At 47.6% G+C, this 14,879-nt stretch overlaps 3 protein-coding genes across 5 annotated transcripts in view; all 3 read left to right on the forward strand.

The window, feature by feature from the left end:
- LOC310697521 (uncharacterized protein) overlaps positions 1 to 6,150 on the forward strand; it is a 119,158-nt gene extending 113,008 nt beyond the window's left edge. For 2 of the 3 annotated variants that reach the window (XM_083484238.1, XM_083484239.1), the window contains one exon: positions 113 to 941. In XM_083484238.1, the coding sequence (XP_083340364.1) occupies positions 113 to 406 (294 nt within the window). In that variant the 3' untranslated portion in view covers positions 407 to 941. Of the gene's footprint in view, positions 1 to 112; positions 942 to 4,263; positions 4,470 to 6,114 lie in introns of those variants that run through there. The other variant, XM_083484240.1, reaches the window with a different exon arrangement.
- A 2,839-nt stretch (positions 6,151 to 8,989) lies between these two features.
- Positions 8,990 to 12,876, forward strand: LOC310697533 (heat shock protein beta-11-like; the record flags this gene model as incomplete). Its single annotated transcript, XM_083484253.1, has 1 exon — positions 8,990 to 12,876. The coding sequence occupies one exon, from the start codon at positions 8,990 to 8,992 to the stop codon at positions 9,497 to 9,499; it is 510 nt and encodes a 169-aa protein (XP_083340379.1). The 3' UTR covers positions 9,500 to 12,876.
- Positions 11,975 to 12,876, forward strand: LOC310697512 (heat shock protein Hsp-16.1/Hsp-16.11-like; the record flags this gene model as incomplete). Its single annotated transcript, XM_083484226.1, has 1 exon — positions 11,975 to 12,876. One exon carries the CDS (start codon positions 11,975 to 11,977, stop codon positions 12,596 to 12,598), a length of 624 nt encoding a protein of 207 aa, XP_083340352.1. The 3' UTR covers positions 12,599 to 12,876.
- Positions 12,877 to 14,879: the final 2,003 nt, after the last annotated feature.

The raw sequence follows: 14,879 nt of genomic DNA on the forward strand, positions 1-14,879 counted from the left end.
CATCATGCAATGATCTCTAATTCCTTCTGTTACTCGGAGTTCGAATCCTGCTTGCAGAGCGCAGCTTCCTTCACAGTCCACCTTCTCTCTCTCTCTTTCAATGTGTTTGTAGGAGGACCCAAAGGAGGAAAATGGGGCTGGGGAGGAGGCCCTGGACCCCCGCTGCTCCGGGGACGGGAGTGAGCAGCCAGACGAGGAGGTGCCTGACGGTGGCGGGGACAACCCGGGTGCGAATCCCACCAGCCCTGCTCCACCGGAAAGCACACTGCTCCTGCCGTCCCGCGACCCCAGTGCTGAGATGACCTCCAGTGACAACTCCCAGGACCAATGGGTGAATGTGAGCGGCGGTAAGTGTCACAGAATCATAGGATTGCAGAGAGGGAAGGGACCCTCGAGGGTCATCTAGTCCAACCCACTGCAGTGCAGGAATGGCGGCTAACAGAGGGCCACCCAACCTCTGTTTAGAAACCTCCAAGGAAGGGGAGGTTCCACTGTCGGACAGCTCTTACCCCTGTGTTGCAATACAGAATAATCTGCTCAAATGCAGCCGCAACACGTGGCTTCTAAGTATGGTAAATGTACAGGTGAAACTCGAAAAATTAGAATATCGTGGAAAAATTCGTTTATTTCAGTAATTCAACTTCCCCATGATTGTGCTTCCTTCTGAACCAGACTGAGGGACCATTTAAAGGCTCAGGAACCCATTGCAGGTGTTACGGATTGAATAGCTACTGCACCTTTTCACAATATGCTAATTTTCTGAGATGGTTAATTTGGGGTTTTCATCAGCTGTACGCCATAATCATCACAATTATAACAAAGGCTTGACATATCTCGCTTTGCATGTCATGAGTCTTTCTCATATATTAGTTTCACCTTTTAAGTTGAATTACTGAAATAAATGAATTTTTCCATGATATTCTAATTTTTCGAGTTTCACCTGTATTATTAGTAGTAGTTAGAATACAATCCAAAATTTACAAATCATAAGCGTCATCTATGATGTATGTATAAGTCCATAAACAAGAAATAGTCAACGTAATAAATTGCTGTCAGGGAACACCACAACGCAGGCAGAATTATTTCTTGTTTATGGACTTATACATACATTATAGATGTTTATGATTTCTAAATCTTGGATTATATTCTAACTACTAATAATACATTTGCCATACTTATTAGCCATGTGTTGTGTCTGTATTTGAGTGGACAGCTCTTACCATCAGAAAGCTCTTATTTATTTGAGGGCATAGGGCATCACTAGAACAGCTGGCAAATCCAATTCCATAACTCTACATCTGTTTGGATAATATTAGATATTTTCCAAATAGTTATTTCTAACACAGTTGCATAACTGTTTTTTCACCTGCTGCGCTTTGTATAAATGAGGTCCAACTTCCGTTAGACTTGTCTGCATCTATCAGCAATCCGCTTAGAGGCGGCAAGTTCAGTCGGGATTTCAGTCCATTGAATCAATGGAGTGAAATAAATGCATTTGTCGTTCCAACGCAGCAAGGTAAGCAATAATTTTTAATTTGTACCCCGCCCTTCCCGGTTCAGAAAACCGGGCTCATGGTGGCTAACAACAAATTTAAAACACTTTATTGATGCATCAAGAAAACAGCATAAAATACAGTATAAAATGTGAATAGCAATACATTCAGAATTCAAAAAATAATTTAGGGGGGAAATCCATCCAATAAACATTAGATGATTACCAGGGCTAGCTGGCTAAATTGGTCCTATTTGGGCCAGTGAGGAGACCAGGGGAGAATTAGCTGTGGGGTCTCAGAGTGGGGAATCTTCATAAAAAGGGGAGCGGGAGGAAAGGAAGGGGAATAAAAGATCAGGCTGAATTCAGATTAAATGCCAGGCAGAATAGCTCTGTCTTACAGGCCCGACAAAAGGAGGTTAAATCCTGCAGGGCCCTGGTCTCATGGGACAGAGCATTCCACCAGGTCGGAGCCATCACTGAAAAGGCCCTGGCCCTGGTGGAGGATAGACTGACTTCCTTAGGGCCCGGGACCTCTAAACTATGATTATTCATGGAGCTTAAGGTCCTCTGCAGGGCAGACCAGGAGAGGCGGTCCCGTAAATACGAGTAAGGCCATGGAGAATCCATTCACGTACAGTAGTCAGGAAGTTATCCCTGATGTTTAGTTGGAATTTCCTTCCTAGGGGGCTCCTGCTGAGGTCCTGATCCAACATTCTGCCTAGGAATTTCCAGGATTTGCAAGTTGTTTTTAAAATACTTTTTCATTGTTGTAGCCTGTCCTGGAAGCTTAGGGCAAAAGGCATGCATTTATATAGCAACTAATAATAATTAATAATGCTTACTAGGTCTTGCAGCTGCTACTCTTCTTATTAGTAAGGATATTTAATAATAAAAATGGGTTATGCTAGGGACTCAATGAACTCGACAGGCTGAATCTCTGGGAAGCAAAGAATCCGCAAAAGGAAATCGTGGTGGTCCAGGCGCTCCCTCTAGTGGCAGAACAGCAATACTACAACTTGCTGACCTGGAGGGGATCTTGCACATTTTCTTGGGTGTGGGGGGAGAGAGGTCGGATTCTGCAGGAATGTCATGGGTGGGGTGGGGGTGCGCAGCAGGGGTGCCGTTCATTAGACCAAATTTATACCCCACTACATTGCAAGAGAACCTTCTGAGCTGTTTGCAGAAACAAAATAATTAGGGCTTTTTAAAAGTTATAAAAACAGGTATTTGAAATATTCCAAAGGTTGACTTTTCAACCTTGCCCTTAAAAAAGGAAAGGGAAAGCAGCTGTTTTGGACTACAACTCCCATCATCCCTTTCTAGCAGGGCCAGTGGTGGGGATGATGGGAACTGTAGTCCAAAAACAGCTGGAGACTCACGTTTGGGAAACCCTGATCTAGAAAGTTGGCATCAGAGGTTTGTGTGTGGTATCACTGTCATCACAATCCCCTCCCTGTCTCCCCCTCAAAAAAAATCTGTAAAGACAGGAAGCTGGACGAGATGGGCTCCCTTTGAGTCGGATCCTACAGCCTGGCTCTTCTTGGTTCCTTATTACCCCTCCATGGAACCTCCATGGACAAAGCTAGTCTACCTTAGGATGGAGAACAAGAGTGGGAGGGGCTACTGCTCTCCACATCCTGCTTGTGGGGGGTCTTCCCCGTTTGGGACATCTGATTGGCTACTGGAAAAAAATAGGTTAGGGTGAGAAAAAATGAAGAGAAAATGAGAATTAAAAAGGATTTTTAAAGAGGAAAGAAGAGTCAAAAAGCATAAAAAGAAATTGAATCAGGTTTGTTACATCCCTCTCGTCTTAACAATGAAACTGCAAATCACTCATAAAAATATAAAAAATGTAGAAGGTGCCAGTCCTCATGGCCTGGCTGATTTCAATAGGAAACCTCGGAAGCTGCCTTTATACAGAGCTGGTCCATTGATCTATCTAGCTACCGTATTTTTACGTGTATAACATGCCCCCGTGTATAAGACTATTTTTTGGGGACTCCAAATTTAGGAAATGGGGGGAGATTGGCCAGAGTTCTTGAGCTTTTTGGGGGGGAGGGTTGCCGCCAATCGCTCACCCACCTGACCACTGCTGACAATCACACGCCTCAACAAAACCACCCATCGCCTTCCCACTCGCCAGCAGCAGGCGCCAATCACCAGTAGGCCTTGCTGCAGCCGCCAATCACCCGCCCAATCGCCAATTACAATCTCCTGCTCACGACTGCCACCAATCACATGTCCCCACTCTGCACTATCCGTGTATAAGATGACCCCCAATTTTTAACAGTAATTTATAATTAAAAAACCCTCGTCTTATATACAGAAAAATACGGTAAGTGTTGTCAACTCTGACTGGCAGGCTCTCTTTTTTTTGGGGGGGGGTTCTGGCAGGGGATATTCCCATCCCTTCTGGAGATGCCAGGAACTGAACTTTTGGCTCATTTAACAATCTATGGCCTTTTTAATCTTGGAGGGGAGGTGTTGGTATAGTTTCATTTGTTACTACATTATGTATTTTTTTGGCGTTTTATGTTGTAAAACACCTCTGTGGTCGGAGGAAAGGAGGCATATAAATTTAATTCTGCATGCCCTATCGCTGAGCAACCGAAACGCCTTTTAAAAATTTGGAATACTGCAAGTTGTTTTCCCCCTGCTGATTAGTTTTCCCCCTGGATTGACAACTAATTCCACACACACACACACACAGACACACACACACCCACACAAACCGGAATTGAGAATTTACTTATGTTCCCCTTCCCTAGAATAACAGCAACTATCTCCTCTCCTGGCTGAGATTGGCACTGCAACATAGCGAGGTGAAACTTTCCTACGGTCTGCCGCCTTCCAGCAACCGGATGCCCTCTTTTTGATACGGAAACGTCTTCTCTCTTTTTGGAATTTGCAATAAAGCCTTACTTTTTCACACTGAAGTGTTTGACGGCTCCTGTCTGACCAACTCTGGCTTTCTGTAGGAATAATAATAATTTGTTATTTGTACCCCGCTCATCTGGCTGAGTTTCCCCAGCCACTCTGGGCGGCTTCCAACAAGGATTTAAAATACATCAAAATGTCACACATTAAAAACTTCCCCGAACAGGGCTGCCTTCAGATGTCTTCTAAATGTCAGGTAGTTGTTTATCTCTTTGACATCTGTTGGGAGGGTGTTCCACAGGGCGGGTGCCACCACTGAGAAGGCCCTCTGCCTGGTTCCCTATAACCTCACTTCTTGCAGTGAGGGAACCGCCAGAAGGCCCTCGGTGCTGGACCTCAGTGTCTGGGCAGAACGATGGGGGTGGAGACGCTCCTTCAGGTCTACTGGACCAAGGCCGTTTAGGGCTTTAAACGTCAGCACCAGCACTTTGAATTGAACTCGGACACGTACTGGGAGCCAATGTAGGTCTTTCAAGACCGGTGTTATGTGGTCTCGGTGGCCACTCCCAGTCACCAGTCTAGCTGCCACATTCTGGATTAGTTGTAGTTTCTGAATCACCTTCAAAGGTAGCCCCACGTAGAGCACATTGCAGTAGTCCAAGCGGGAGATAACTAGAGCATGCACCACTCTGGCGAGACAGTCTGTGGACAGGGAGGGTCTCATCCTGCGTACCCGATGGAGCTGGTAAACAGCTGCCCTGGACACAGAATTGACCTGTGCCTCCATGGACAGCTGTGAGTCCAAAATGACTCCCAGGCTGCGCACCTGATCCTTCAGGGGCACAGTTACCCCATTCAGGACCAGGGAGTCCTCCACACCTGCCCACCCTCTGTCCCCCCAAAACAGTACTTCTGTCTTGTCAGGATTCAACTTCAATCCATTAACCGCCATCCATCCTCCAACCGCCTCCAGGCACTCACACAGGACCTTCACTGCCTTCACTGGTTCTGAAAGAGAGAGGTAGAGCTGGGTATCATCTGCTTATTGATGGACACCAAGCCCAAACCCCCTGATGATCTCTCCCAGCGGCTGCATGTAGATGTTAAAAACCATGGGGGAGAGGACGGAACCCTGAGGCACCCCACAAGTGAGAGCCCAGGGGTCTGAACACTCATCCCCCACCACCACTTTCTGGAACAGAGGAAGATGCCTTCTACAGAGTTCAGTACTGTCTACACTGGCTGGCAGCAGCACTCCAGCCTTTCAGGGAGGGGCTCTTCCATCCCTGCCTGGACATGCCATTGGGCATCCAACTCGGAACCTTCTCAGGGGCTTGTCCACGCTTACCTGTCCTCCGTGCTTTCCAGGCCTGGGCAGAGCCAGGATTTTATTTTGGACTCACCTGTCCTCCTCCCCTGTCTGGCTCCATCTAGCAGATTTTACCAGCTGTTTTAACTTACTTTCTTTGGAACCCAAGTACAGTAGCACCTTGGTTCTCAAACTTAATCTGTTCCAGGAGTCCATTTGACTCCCAAAACCGTTCAAAAACCAAGGCGCGGCTTCTGATTGGCTGCAGGAGCTTCCAACACACATAAAAACAATAAAACATTATGCGTTTAAAAAAACCCCACTTCCCTATACTGGGCTGCTTTCAGATGTCTTCTATATGTTATATAGTTACTTGACATCTCCTTTTAAAGTCATCTAGCTTGGTGACCTAGATCCATAGCTGTCAACTTAGATTTGAAAATAAGGGACCAGCAGCCTTGAAAATAAGAGATCAGCAGCCAAAATAAGGGCTTTTCCTAGGACAGGTATGTTCAGCTTCTGATCCCCTCCAAGTCAAAGGCAGAAAGCCCAGCCAGCAGCCAAACGAAGCCTCAAGCGGTGGTTCCCACAGCGCAGCAACCCGGCAAAGGGGATGCAGCAAGGAAAACCACCGTCACCTCTGCGCTGGGAAGCGCTGAGCAAAGGCGAGTCCCCAGGCAACGCGGCCGATTTGATTGGCACAAGGCATGCAAGCTCCGCCCCCCAGTCATTCTTAAAACTCCTTATTGGGTGAGCAACACAGCCAAGTAACACAGTTGGAGCCTCCCTCCTCCCTGGCCGGCTGGGAGGGAGGGAGGGAGAGGAGCTGCTTCCTTTGAAACCCGGGAAATTGAAGGGACATCATCAATAAGGGACAGCAGGGGGACACGGCGCTGGGATAAGGGACTTTCCCGCCAAATAAGGGACGCTTGACAGCTATGCCTAGGTCACCGCCTCCTGTGGCAGGGAGTTCCAAAGTTTAGCCAGAAAGGTACTTTCTTTTTTCTGCCCTTATTCTCCCAACATTCTAGTGTTATGAGAGAGACTTCTCACCCTCCACGTTCTCCAACCTAGGCATAATTTTTATAAACTCTGATTCTGTGGCCTCTTCCTCTCCTTCTCTCTAAACTAAAAAAAACCTGCTAGTTCTGCAACTTTTCCTTGTAAGGGAGCCTCTCCACCCCCTTGCTCATTTTGGGCTGCCCTGTTCTGAACCTGTGGAAGGAGAATAATAATGTAAATAAATAAGGAATGGGTCTCCTAGATGGGCTCCCTTTGTCTTCATCCTGCACCCGGACTTTTCTCAGCTTCTGCAATGTTCTGGCCTGTTTGGGATTTTTAAAGTGATGTTTTCATATGATGGGGAAGGAATGGACCTGACAGCTGCTGCAGGAAATATTTCTTGCTAGTTGGTGGGTGGAAAGGAGGAATCAGGGTGACTCACGAGGGGTCAGTGTCTATTTTGAGAGGCCTGGGGGCTTGGCATCCTTGCGATGTTTACTACGGATGCATATAAATAGAAACCTCCTAACGGGATAAACTATGTGAGCAGTGTGTTCCCATAGCTCTGCTTCCAGGTCACAGGTCCATCGTCACGTCTCGGTTCATCGTTGCAATTTGGCAGCACCCGCCATTTTTAATTAAAAAAAAAAAATTAAATTTTTTAAAAAATAGAAATTAAAGAAAAACAAAGAACAATACATAACACTGTAAACACACTTATATACATGTTTTCCAAAATGAAAACTAATAAAAATAAAAAGAAAGGAAAGGAAAAATAAAAGATATAAAGTAAAAAGACAAAAGAAAAAAAATACTTTTCATAAACTGGAATATTACCAAATTCTTGCTTCAAATACTGCAATATAGTTAAAAAATTATAAAAGACTTCCAGTGCATTCGCCACACGTCTCTTAGTTGTCTTACTCGCATTTACATCTGTTCTTCAATCATTTCCTTCCTTAGATTCTTTCATAATCCCTCAAATCTTTATGTTCTCTGAACTCTTCACAAGGTTAGTCTAGACACAACCAAATTTTCGTATTTGAGCCCTGCTTGTATAAATAATCATTTAAACATTTCCATTGTTTCTGAATTAAAATTTTTGACTTATACCTTATTAAATCCGTTAGTTTTGCTAACCCCAGCAGCACTCGCCATTTGTGGTGATCCTCACAGCAAGCCTGGGAGGTAGACCAGGCCGGGAGGCAGCGACTGACCGCAGGACTTGAACCTGGCTCACCCTGGTCCTGGTCTGACGCTCTAGCGTGGCATAACATGTCTAAGACGGCTCAGTCGGTAAAGCATGGGAGCCTTGAATGTCAGGGTTGTGGGTTCGAGCCCCTCATTTGGGGTTGGGCTAGATGACCCTCGGAGCCCCTTCCAACTCAACAATTCTGATTCTATGTGGTACTTCAGCAATGCGGGGAGAGGAATAGAGCAGGGCAGTTTCTGAGTTGATCCAGGAATGTCCTGCTTTTCCTTAGGACATCCTTATTTTCACTGGAGAAATGTCAGAGGGTCTGGAGCATAGCTGTCAACTTTTCTTGTGAGGAATCCTATTCGGAATAAGGGAATTTCCCTTAAAAAAGGGAAAACGTTGACAGCTATGGTATGGAGTTATGCAACCCCCAAGCCGAGGAAATAAGTGACTATATACAACCTTTAGAAGACATCTGAAGGCAGCCCTGAATAGGGAATTTATTTTTTAATGTTTCATGTTTTATTAAGGTTTTATACAGATGCAATCGAAATTATTCAACCCCCATTGCAAATCAGGTTTATTATCAAAACTGACAGACTTTCAACGAGCCAGTCAGATGGGTGGGGTATAAATAATAAAATTACTATTGTTATGGAATAGGACATCCGTATTTTCATTGGAGAAATGTCGGAGGGTACGGATTAAGCGTGCACACATCCACAAAGCATCTGAATGTTGGGGGGTTTCCAAGCCTCGGATCTTGACTGACGTGTCCTTCAGGGTTTAACTCACAGCTGTCTTCCCAGTGACTCAGATGGGTGTCGGTTTCTATTTTGGCCTGGCTGCGCATGGAAGCTGGTCCCTAATTATAAACTCTCCTCAGCACCGAGAGCGGAGGGATGACAGCAGCGGGTCCCTTGCCTCACTGAGCCCTTTTGGGGGTCTGACTAACAGCCCCCTCCCTTTGCACCAAGCCCTTTTTGGGGGCGAGGAGAGCGCCGGACGCCTGGGACCCCAATAAAAGGTCTCAGGCTCCGGGAGAGAGAGCAGAACAGAGGACCGCAGCCGAAAAGCAAGAAGACCCTTGAAGCATCCCGAGGCGAAGATGCTGTGCCGACTGCACCTGGCGGCCCCCCGGAGCCCCCTGCTCAGCCGGGCTCTGTGGCCCCCCACCCGCTCGCTCTTTGAGGACCTGGAACGGGAGATGGATTCGCTGTGGGAGCTGCTGGGCAGCTGCAGCAACTGGCCACTCCGGGGCCACGAGGAAGTGTCCCGGGGGCCGGAAGAGGCCCCCTTTGCGGTGACCCAAGACATGGCCGGCTTTGACCCCCGGGAGCTGGTGGTCAAGCTGGTGGGCCAGAAGCTGGTGCTGACCGGCAGGAAGGCCACGCAGACCCCCGGAGGACCTTTCCGCTACGAGCTCTTCCGCCGTGAGTGGGACGTCCCGGGCAGCGTGGACCGCCAGCAGCTCAGCTGCTCCATCTCCCGAGAGGGCCAGCTGCGCATCGAGGCCGCCGGGCCGCCAGCCAGGACGGTGCCCATCGAGGTCGGCCGAGCACCGGGCAGCGGCCAGGAAGCCGCCTCCTCCATGGAAGGCCGCCGGACCAAAGGCTGAGGGGAAACCGAGGCGCAGCAGAGACTCTGGGTGGACTTGGGACTCTGGAGCAGCGCTTTTCAGCCTATGAATATTTTTCACTATGTTTCCCTTTGTGGTGGTCGGTCAATTTGCAGATATAACGCTGGAAAACAGGCGTCTCTATGAACGAAAGGAGAGGCCTGCTGGTCAGGGTGGAGGATTTTTTTGGTTTTTTGTCCTTGTTCATAACTCATGTTTCGATGCTGTGTTTTATGTTCGGATCTCATACCCTCCAACATTTCTCGGATGAAAATAGAGATGTCCTATTCAATAATAATAATAAATATTTATACACAATACTATTTATGCATTATGGGGTGCTTATTTAAAATCATCTGAAATACGATTACAATTGACCATCGTAAGGCCCAGGTCCATATTCTATTTGTCTAGACAGGCTTTGCCCTAAACAAAAATGTTTTTAGCAGTCGCCGAAAATAATATTGTGACAGCACCTGCCCAACGTCAAGAGGCAGGGAGTGAAAATTTCTTACAACTGCAGAATTTGGTATTGTGCATTTATGCAGAGGGCCTTCTCGGTGGTGGCGCCCTTCCTCCCATCAGATGTCAAGGAGATAAACAGCTATTTGACTTTTAGAAGACATCTGAAGGCAGCCCTGTTCAGGGAAGTTTTTAATGTTTGATTATGTTTTTATAAGTGTTGAAAGCCACCCAGAATGGCTGGAGCAACCCAGACTAATAATAATAATAATAATAATAATAATAATAATAATAATAGTTATTATTACTGTTATTATTCTGAGGTGGTTCAGCTGTAGATTTGGGTCTGTCTGGACTGGTCAGTGTCCCAGGGTCTGACTTGTGAGAGGTAGAAATTCAATATATACCCACATCAACCCTGCCCCTTAGCAATCTGAAGTGTGTGTGTTAAATTCGAATCCCCGGTTTTCACGGGCTTGAAATGTTTTAGGAGCGCCAACACCTGGGGGAATTTTGAGTGGCAGAAAAAAATACCCTTGCTTCTTCCTCTTTCTACCTTGGGTCTGGACTGGGAGCTGATGCAAGGACTTGCAAGAAACGGATGGTGCCGTCCCTCTCTCAAGACCTTTCACCCAAATTGTGAGACTTGAAGCAGAAGGGGGTTGAGGCAGGAAGTGAGGAAGTGGATGAGCTTTTTTAAAATATAAATTCCCTTTCTTAGCTCTCCCAAAACTTCCCTTTGCCTGGCAAAAGCAGGACTGCGTTGTTTCTTTGGGAGGGAGGGATGGATGTGGGAGTCTAGGTGAGAGAACTTAATTTGGTTCTGTTTCTCAGCCTGGCCTCCCTCGCAGGGCTGGTAGGAAGAAAACGTGGCTGGCACCTAGGAGGGGGCTGTGTCTGACCCCCCTGAATATTCCTGCACTGCAGGGGGTTGGACTAGATGACCCGCAGGGTCCCTTCCCACGCCACAATTCTATGACAAAGGCAGAGCTCAGGTTTGGAAAGCAGGTCTTGCCAGCAGTATCCTTGTCGGCCCCACAGCCCAGCCTGGCACCCCCCCCTTCACATGAACAGGCAGCCTTTTCTTCTCAGATTACTGTGACCAAAAAAAGGGGGGGGGATTTCTCTACTAGAGTCTAGAGTCTTCCAGAAGGATCTGTTGATTTCCTGTTTTCCATGCAGTAGCTTTGGGGGGGTGCTGCTTCTGGCCCCCTTCCAACACCCCAGGGCACTTTTTTGCAGGGTGGGGGAGCCTAGCTGAGCCCTGCACCTTTCTCTCTTTCAATTCTATTTTATTAACTTTCAACATTTTCAAACATATACAGTCAAAACACGATTTCTCTTCTTTTTTCTCGACTTCCCACCCTGTTTTCCGCCGAGTTGTTGCTTCTCCCCTCCTGCAGACCCTCTGCTCTATCAAATCACAACGACAATATTACAATCCAATTCCTGTTGCTCATTGTTCATCGTATGGTGATATTTCTTTAAACGGTTTGAAAAAGGCATCCATTCTTCCATAAAAACACTCGTTAAGATTCTCTGAATTTTGCTGCTAATTTTGCCAGTTCTGTGCCTTCTCTGGGGCTTCTCGGCACAACACCAGCTAGCAAATCCTCTTGCAAACTGTGGCGTCATTTCTGGACTTCTGCCAAGGCCTTCCCCTCGGCTGCGTCTCGACGTCTCTGGAAGGGCCTCCTCGGTTCCAGGCCCGCCTGGAAAGGCCTCTTACAACACGTTGCGTCAGTCTCTGGGCTCGTGCCAAGGAGCTGGCTGGCAGATAAAAAGCCCGAGTGCACTTGGAGTCAGCCAGACGGAAAGGAACCACAGCCGAAGGAGCTCTGCTTGCTAGATCATCTCTTCCCCGACTGTTTAGCCAGACAGAAAGGAACCTCAGCCGAAGGAGCTGTGCTTGCTAGATCATCAGCCGAAGGAGCTGTGCTTGCTAGATCATCAGCCGAAGGAGCTCAGCTTGCTAGATCATCTCTCCCCTGGCTGTTTGACTGCGGCACCACCATGGCGAGCTATTCCCGCTACCTGCTCCGCATGCTGCCCGTGCGCCGCTGGCCGCTGCATGGCTTTGGCCCCGTCTGGCTCAGTGGGCCGCAATCGGCTGGCGAGGCACTCTGGCCGGCAGCCGGGCAAAGCCTCGTCGACCGGGTCGCAGCCGACGTGGAGAGGCAGTTTGTGGAAATGGAGGCGATGAGCAGGGCCTTCTTCCAGGCCTCTCCGCTGCAGAAGTTCCTGCGGGAAGCGTCGCCGGAGGAGAGCGTGGCTCGGGACGGCGAGGCGGGCGGAAAGTTTCGCCTCTCGGTGGACGTGGCCGGCTTCGCGCCGGAGGACGTGGCTGTGCAGCTGGACGGCAGGAAGCTGACGGTGACCGCCAAGCGGCTGCGTGAGAAGACAAGCGAGGAGGGCGGCTGCGTGAGGGAACACCACGAGGTGCACCGCGAGACTCTTCTCCCCGCCGACGTGGACCTCCAGGCCGTGACGTGCTCCCTGGCATCCGACGGGCGGCTGTGCATCGAGGCCCCTCGTCTGGCTGCCGCAAAAGCCATCCCCATTGACGTGAAGGCAGCCGACCAGCAGGTTCCAGGAACCAGCGCAGAGAAGGACCCAGAGAAGCCGCAGGAGGCTTGAAAAGTGTGGACTTTTTGGGCGCGCAGCGGCTGCTGCGGGAATTAGTGCGCCATCTTAGCTCGGCTCCCCATTCAAAAGAGTGTTTCCCGGGATTCCAGCTGACCTTTTGACTGCCTTGACTAATATTTCCAATTTATTAATCACCTCAGAAAGCGATGTAAGCTTCTTTTCCTTGTGTGCAATTAAAAATTGTGTGTCTTATTTTTTCCACGTTAATCGCCAAACTGATTTATGCTTCTGTTCCTTATCCACAATAAAAATGGTGTTTTATTTTTGCACATTGGTTGTGTTTTTGCTTGCTTTCATAGAATTGTAGAGTTGGAAGGGACCATGAGGGTCATCTAGTCCAACCCCCTGCAATGAAGGAATATTTTGCCCCATGCGGGGCTCAAACCCAAGACTCTATGAGACGAAGAGTTCTTGTGCTCTATTCAGTGGGTCTGCTTTGAGCATGACTAACGTAGGAGGCACAACTCTTCCAATGGCATGCTCCTCCTCCTCCTGAAGGCAGGATTCAATTTGGCAGGATTTCAAGATGGAAACCGAAGTTATCGGTTTGCTGGGAGGCTTAGTAAGGGCAGACGGCCAGGCAAATTTTGGAGTGCCCCCTGTAGCGGTTCAGTGGTCCTGCAGTAGCAGCCAACCACAGCCAAGCACATTTAGCTAACAAACATCGTTTTGTGGTTGGATGAGACGGATTTACGGCCTTGTCGGTGATTTGTAACCATGCATGGTTGAGCCTCCAGCCAATTTTTTAGGACAGAAGGGAACAATCTTATTTGTGGGTTTACTGGATCATCATTAAACACCCTAGTTTTACTTTCCAAAGAGAAAGTCAAGCCCTGTGCCTTCTACTTGTAGTTTTACAGAATAGATCCTGTCTGTAAAATCACCCTGGCCTTGCAGTAGGAGCCCAAACATTAGATGCTTCAGATACCTTAATGTTAAAATGTTTCAGAGAATCAATTTCTTAGAATCATAGGTAGTTGTGTGTGTGTAAAGAATATTTGCAATTTGGTGTAAAGAATATTTGCAACTGTTTGATTACAGAATTGTGAATAATCATTTAACAAAAAACAACTATCTGATGTTCAGAAGACATCTGAAGGCAGCTCTGATTAGGGAAGTTTTTAATGACTGATGTTTTAATGTATTTTTAATCGCTGGAAGCTGCCCAGAGTGGCTGGGGACAAATAATATATATATACTGTATATATTCATCATCACAGTGGGAACCAGGACGCAAAACAGGCCTAGAGATAGCCATTAGCTATCGTGAAGGAGAACCTCCATCTTTAGCAGCAATCTATCTACAAATGCCAGATTGTTGGAGGCAAACAAGAAGGAAGGCCTGGGGCAGCTACGGAGGCATCTGGGCAGCCCTAGTGGGAGGGTGAAAGCTGGAGTAAGCAGACCTTTGGGAACCCCCAAATTTTCCCCAAAAATACTTTCTTTTTTTAGATGGTTGAACTAATACATTGCCTGCACTTAGGAATTGTCAACAACAGATCTGAACAATGATGAGGAACGGCTAAGGGAGCTGGGCATGTTTAGCCTGGAGAAGAGGAGGTTAAGGGGTGATATGATAGCCATGTTCAAATATAGAAAAGGATGTCACCTAGAGGAGGGAGAAAGGTTGTTTTCTGCTGCTCCAGAGAAGCGGACACGGAGCAATGGATCCAAACTACAAGAAAGAAGATTCCACCTAAACATTAGGAAGAACTTCCTGACAGTAAGAGCTGTTTGACAGTGGAATTTGCTGCCAAGGAGTGTGGTGGAGTCTCCTCCTTTGGAGGTCTTTAAGCAGAGGCTTGACAACCATATGTCAGGAGTGCTCTGATGGTGTTTCCTGCTTGGCAGGGGGTTGGACTCGATGGCCCTTGGGGTCTCTTCCAACTCTAGGATTCTATGATTCTAATACATTGCATGCACTTAGGAATTGTCAGCAACAGATCTGAACAATGATGTGCACTTGTTGCTTTAAATTTTTTTTTAAAGAGCTTCTGAGCTGATTTACTGCAAAGAGCAGGAGCCAGGAGCAGTCTATCTGAAAACAGCTAGAACTCAGAATTTCAAGCCACGGCAGCACCCTTAAACTGAACCAATGGAAAATATGTCAATGCTTGCCTGTTGGTTCAGCAGCCTTTGTTACAGAGGCGACACATCCAGAAACAAAATGTAGTTGAAATGACATTACCGGGGAAGGTTTCTGGGGTCCACACAGACAGTCCTCGGGGGCCACTTTCCCAGCAGGTTGTGCTCCCCCAGTTTTAATACACAG

Source organism: Podarcis liolepis, assembly GCF_965112155.1.
Source record: "Podarcis liolepis genome assembly, chromosome: 18".
Taxonomy (NCBI): Eukaryota; Metazoa; Chordata; class Lepidosauria; order Squamata; family Lacertidae; genus Podarcis; species Podarcis liolepis.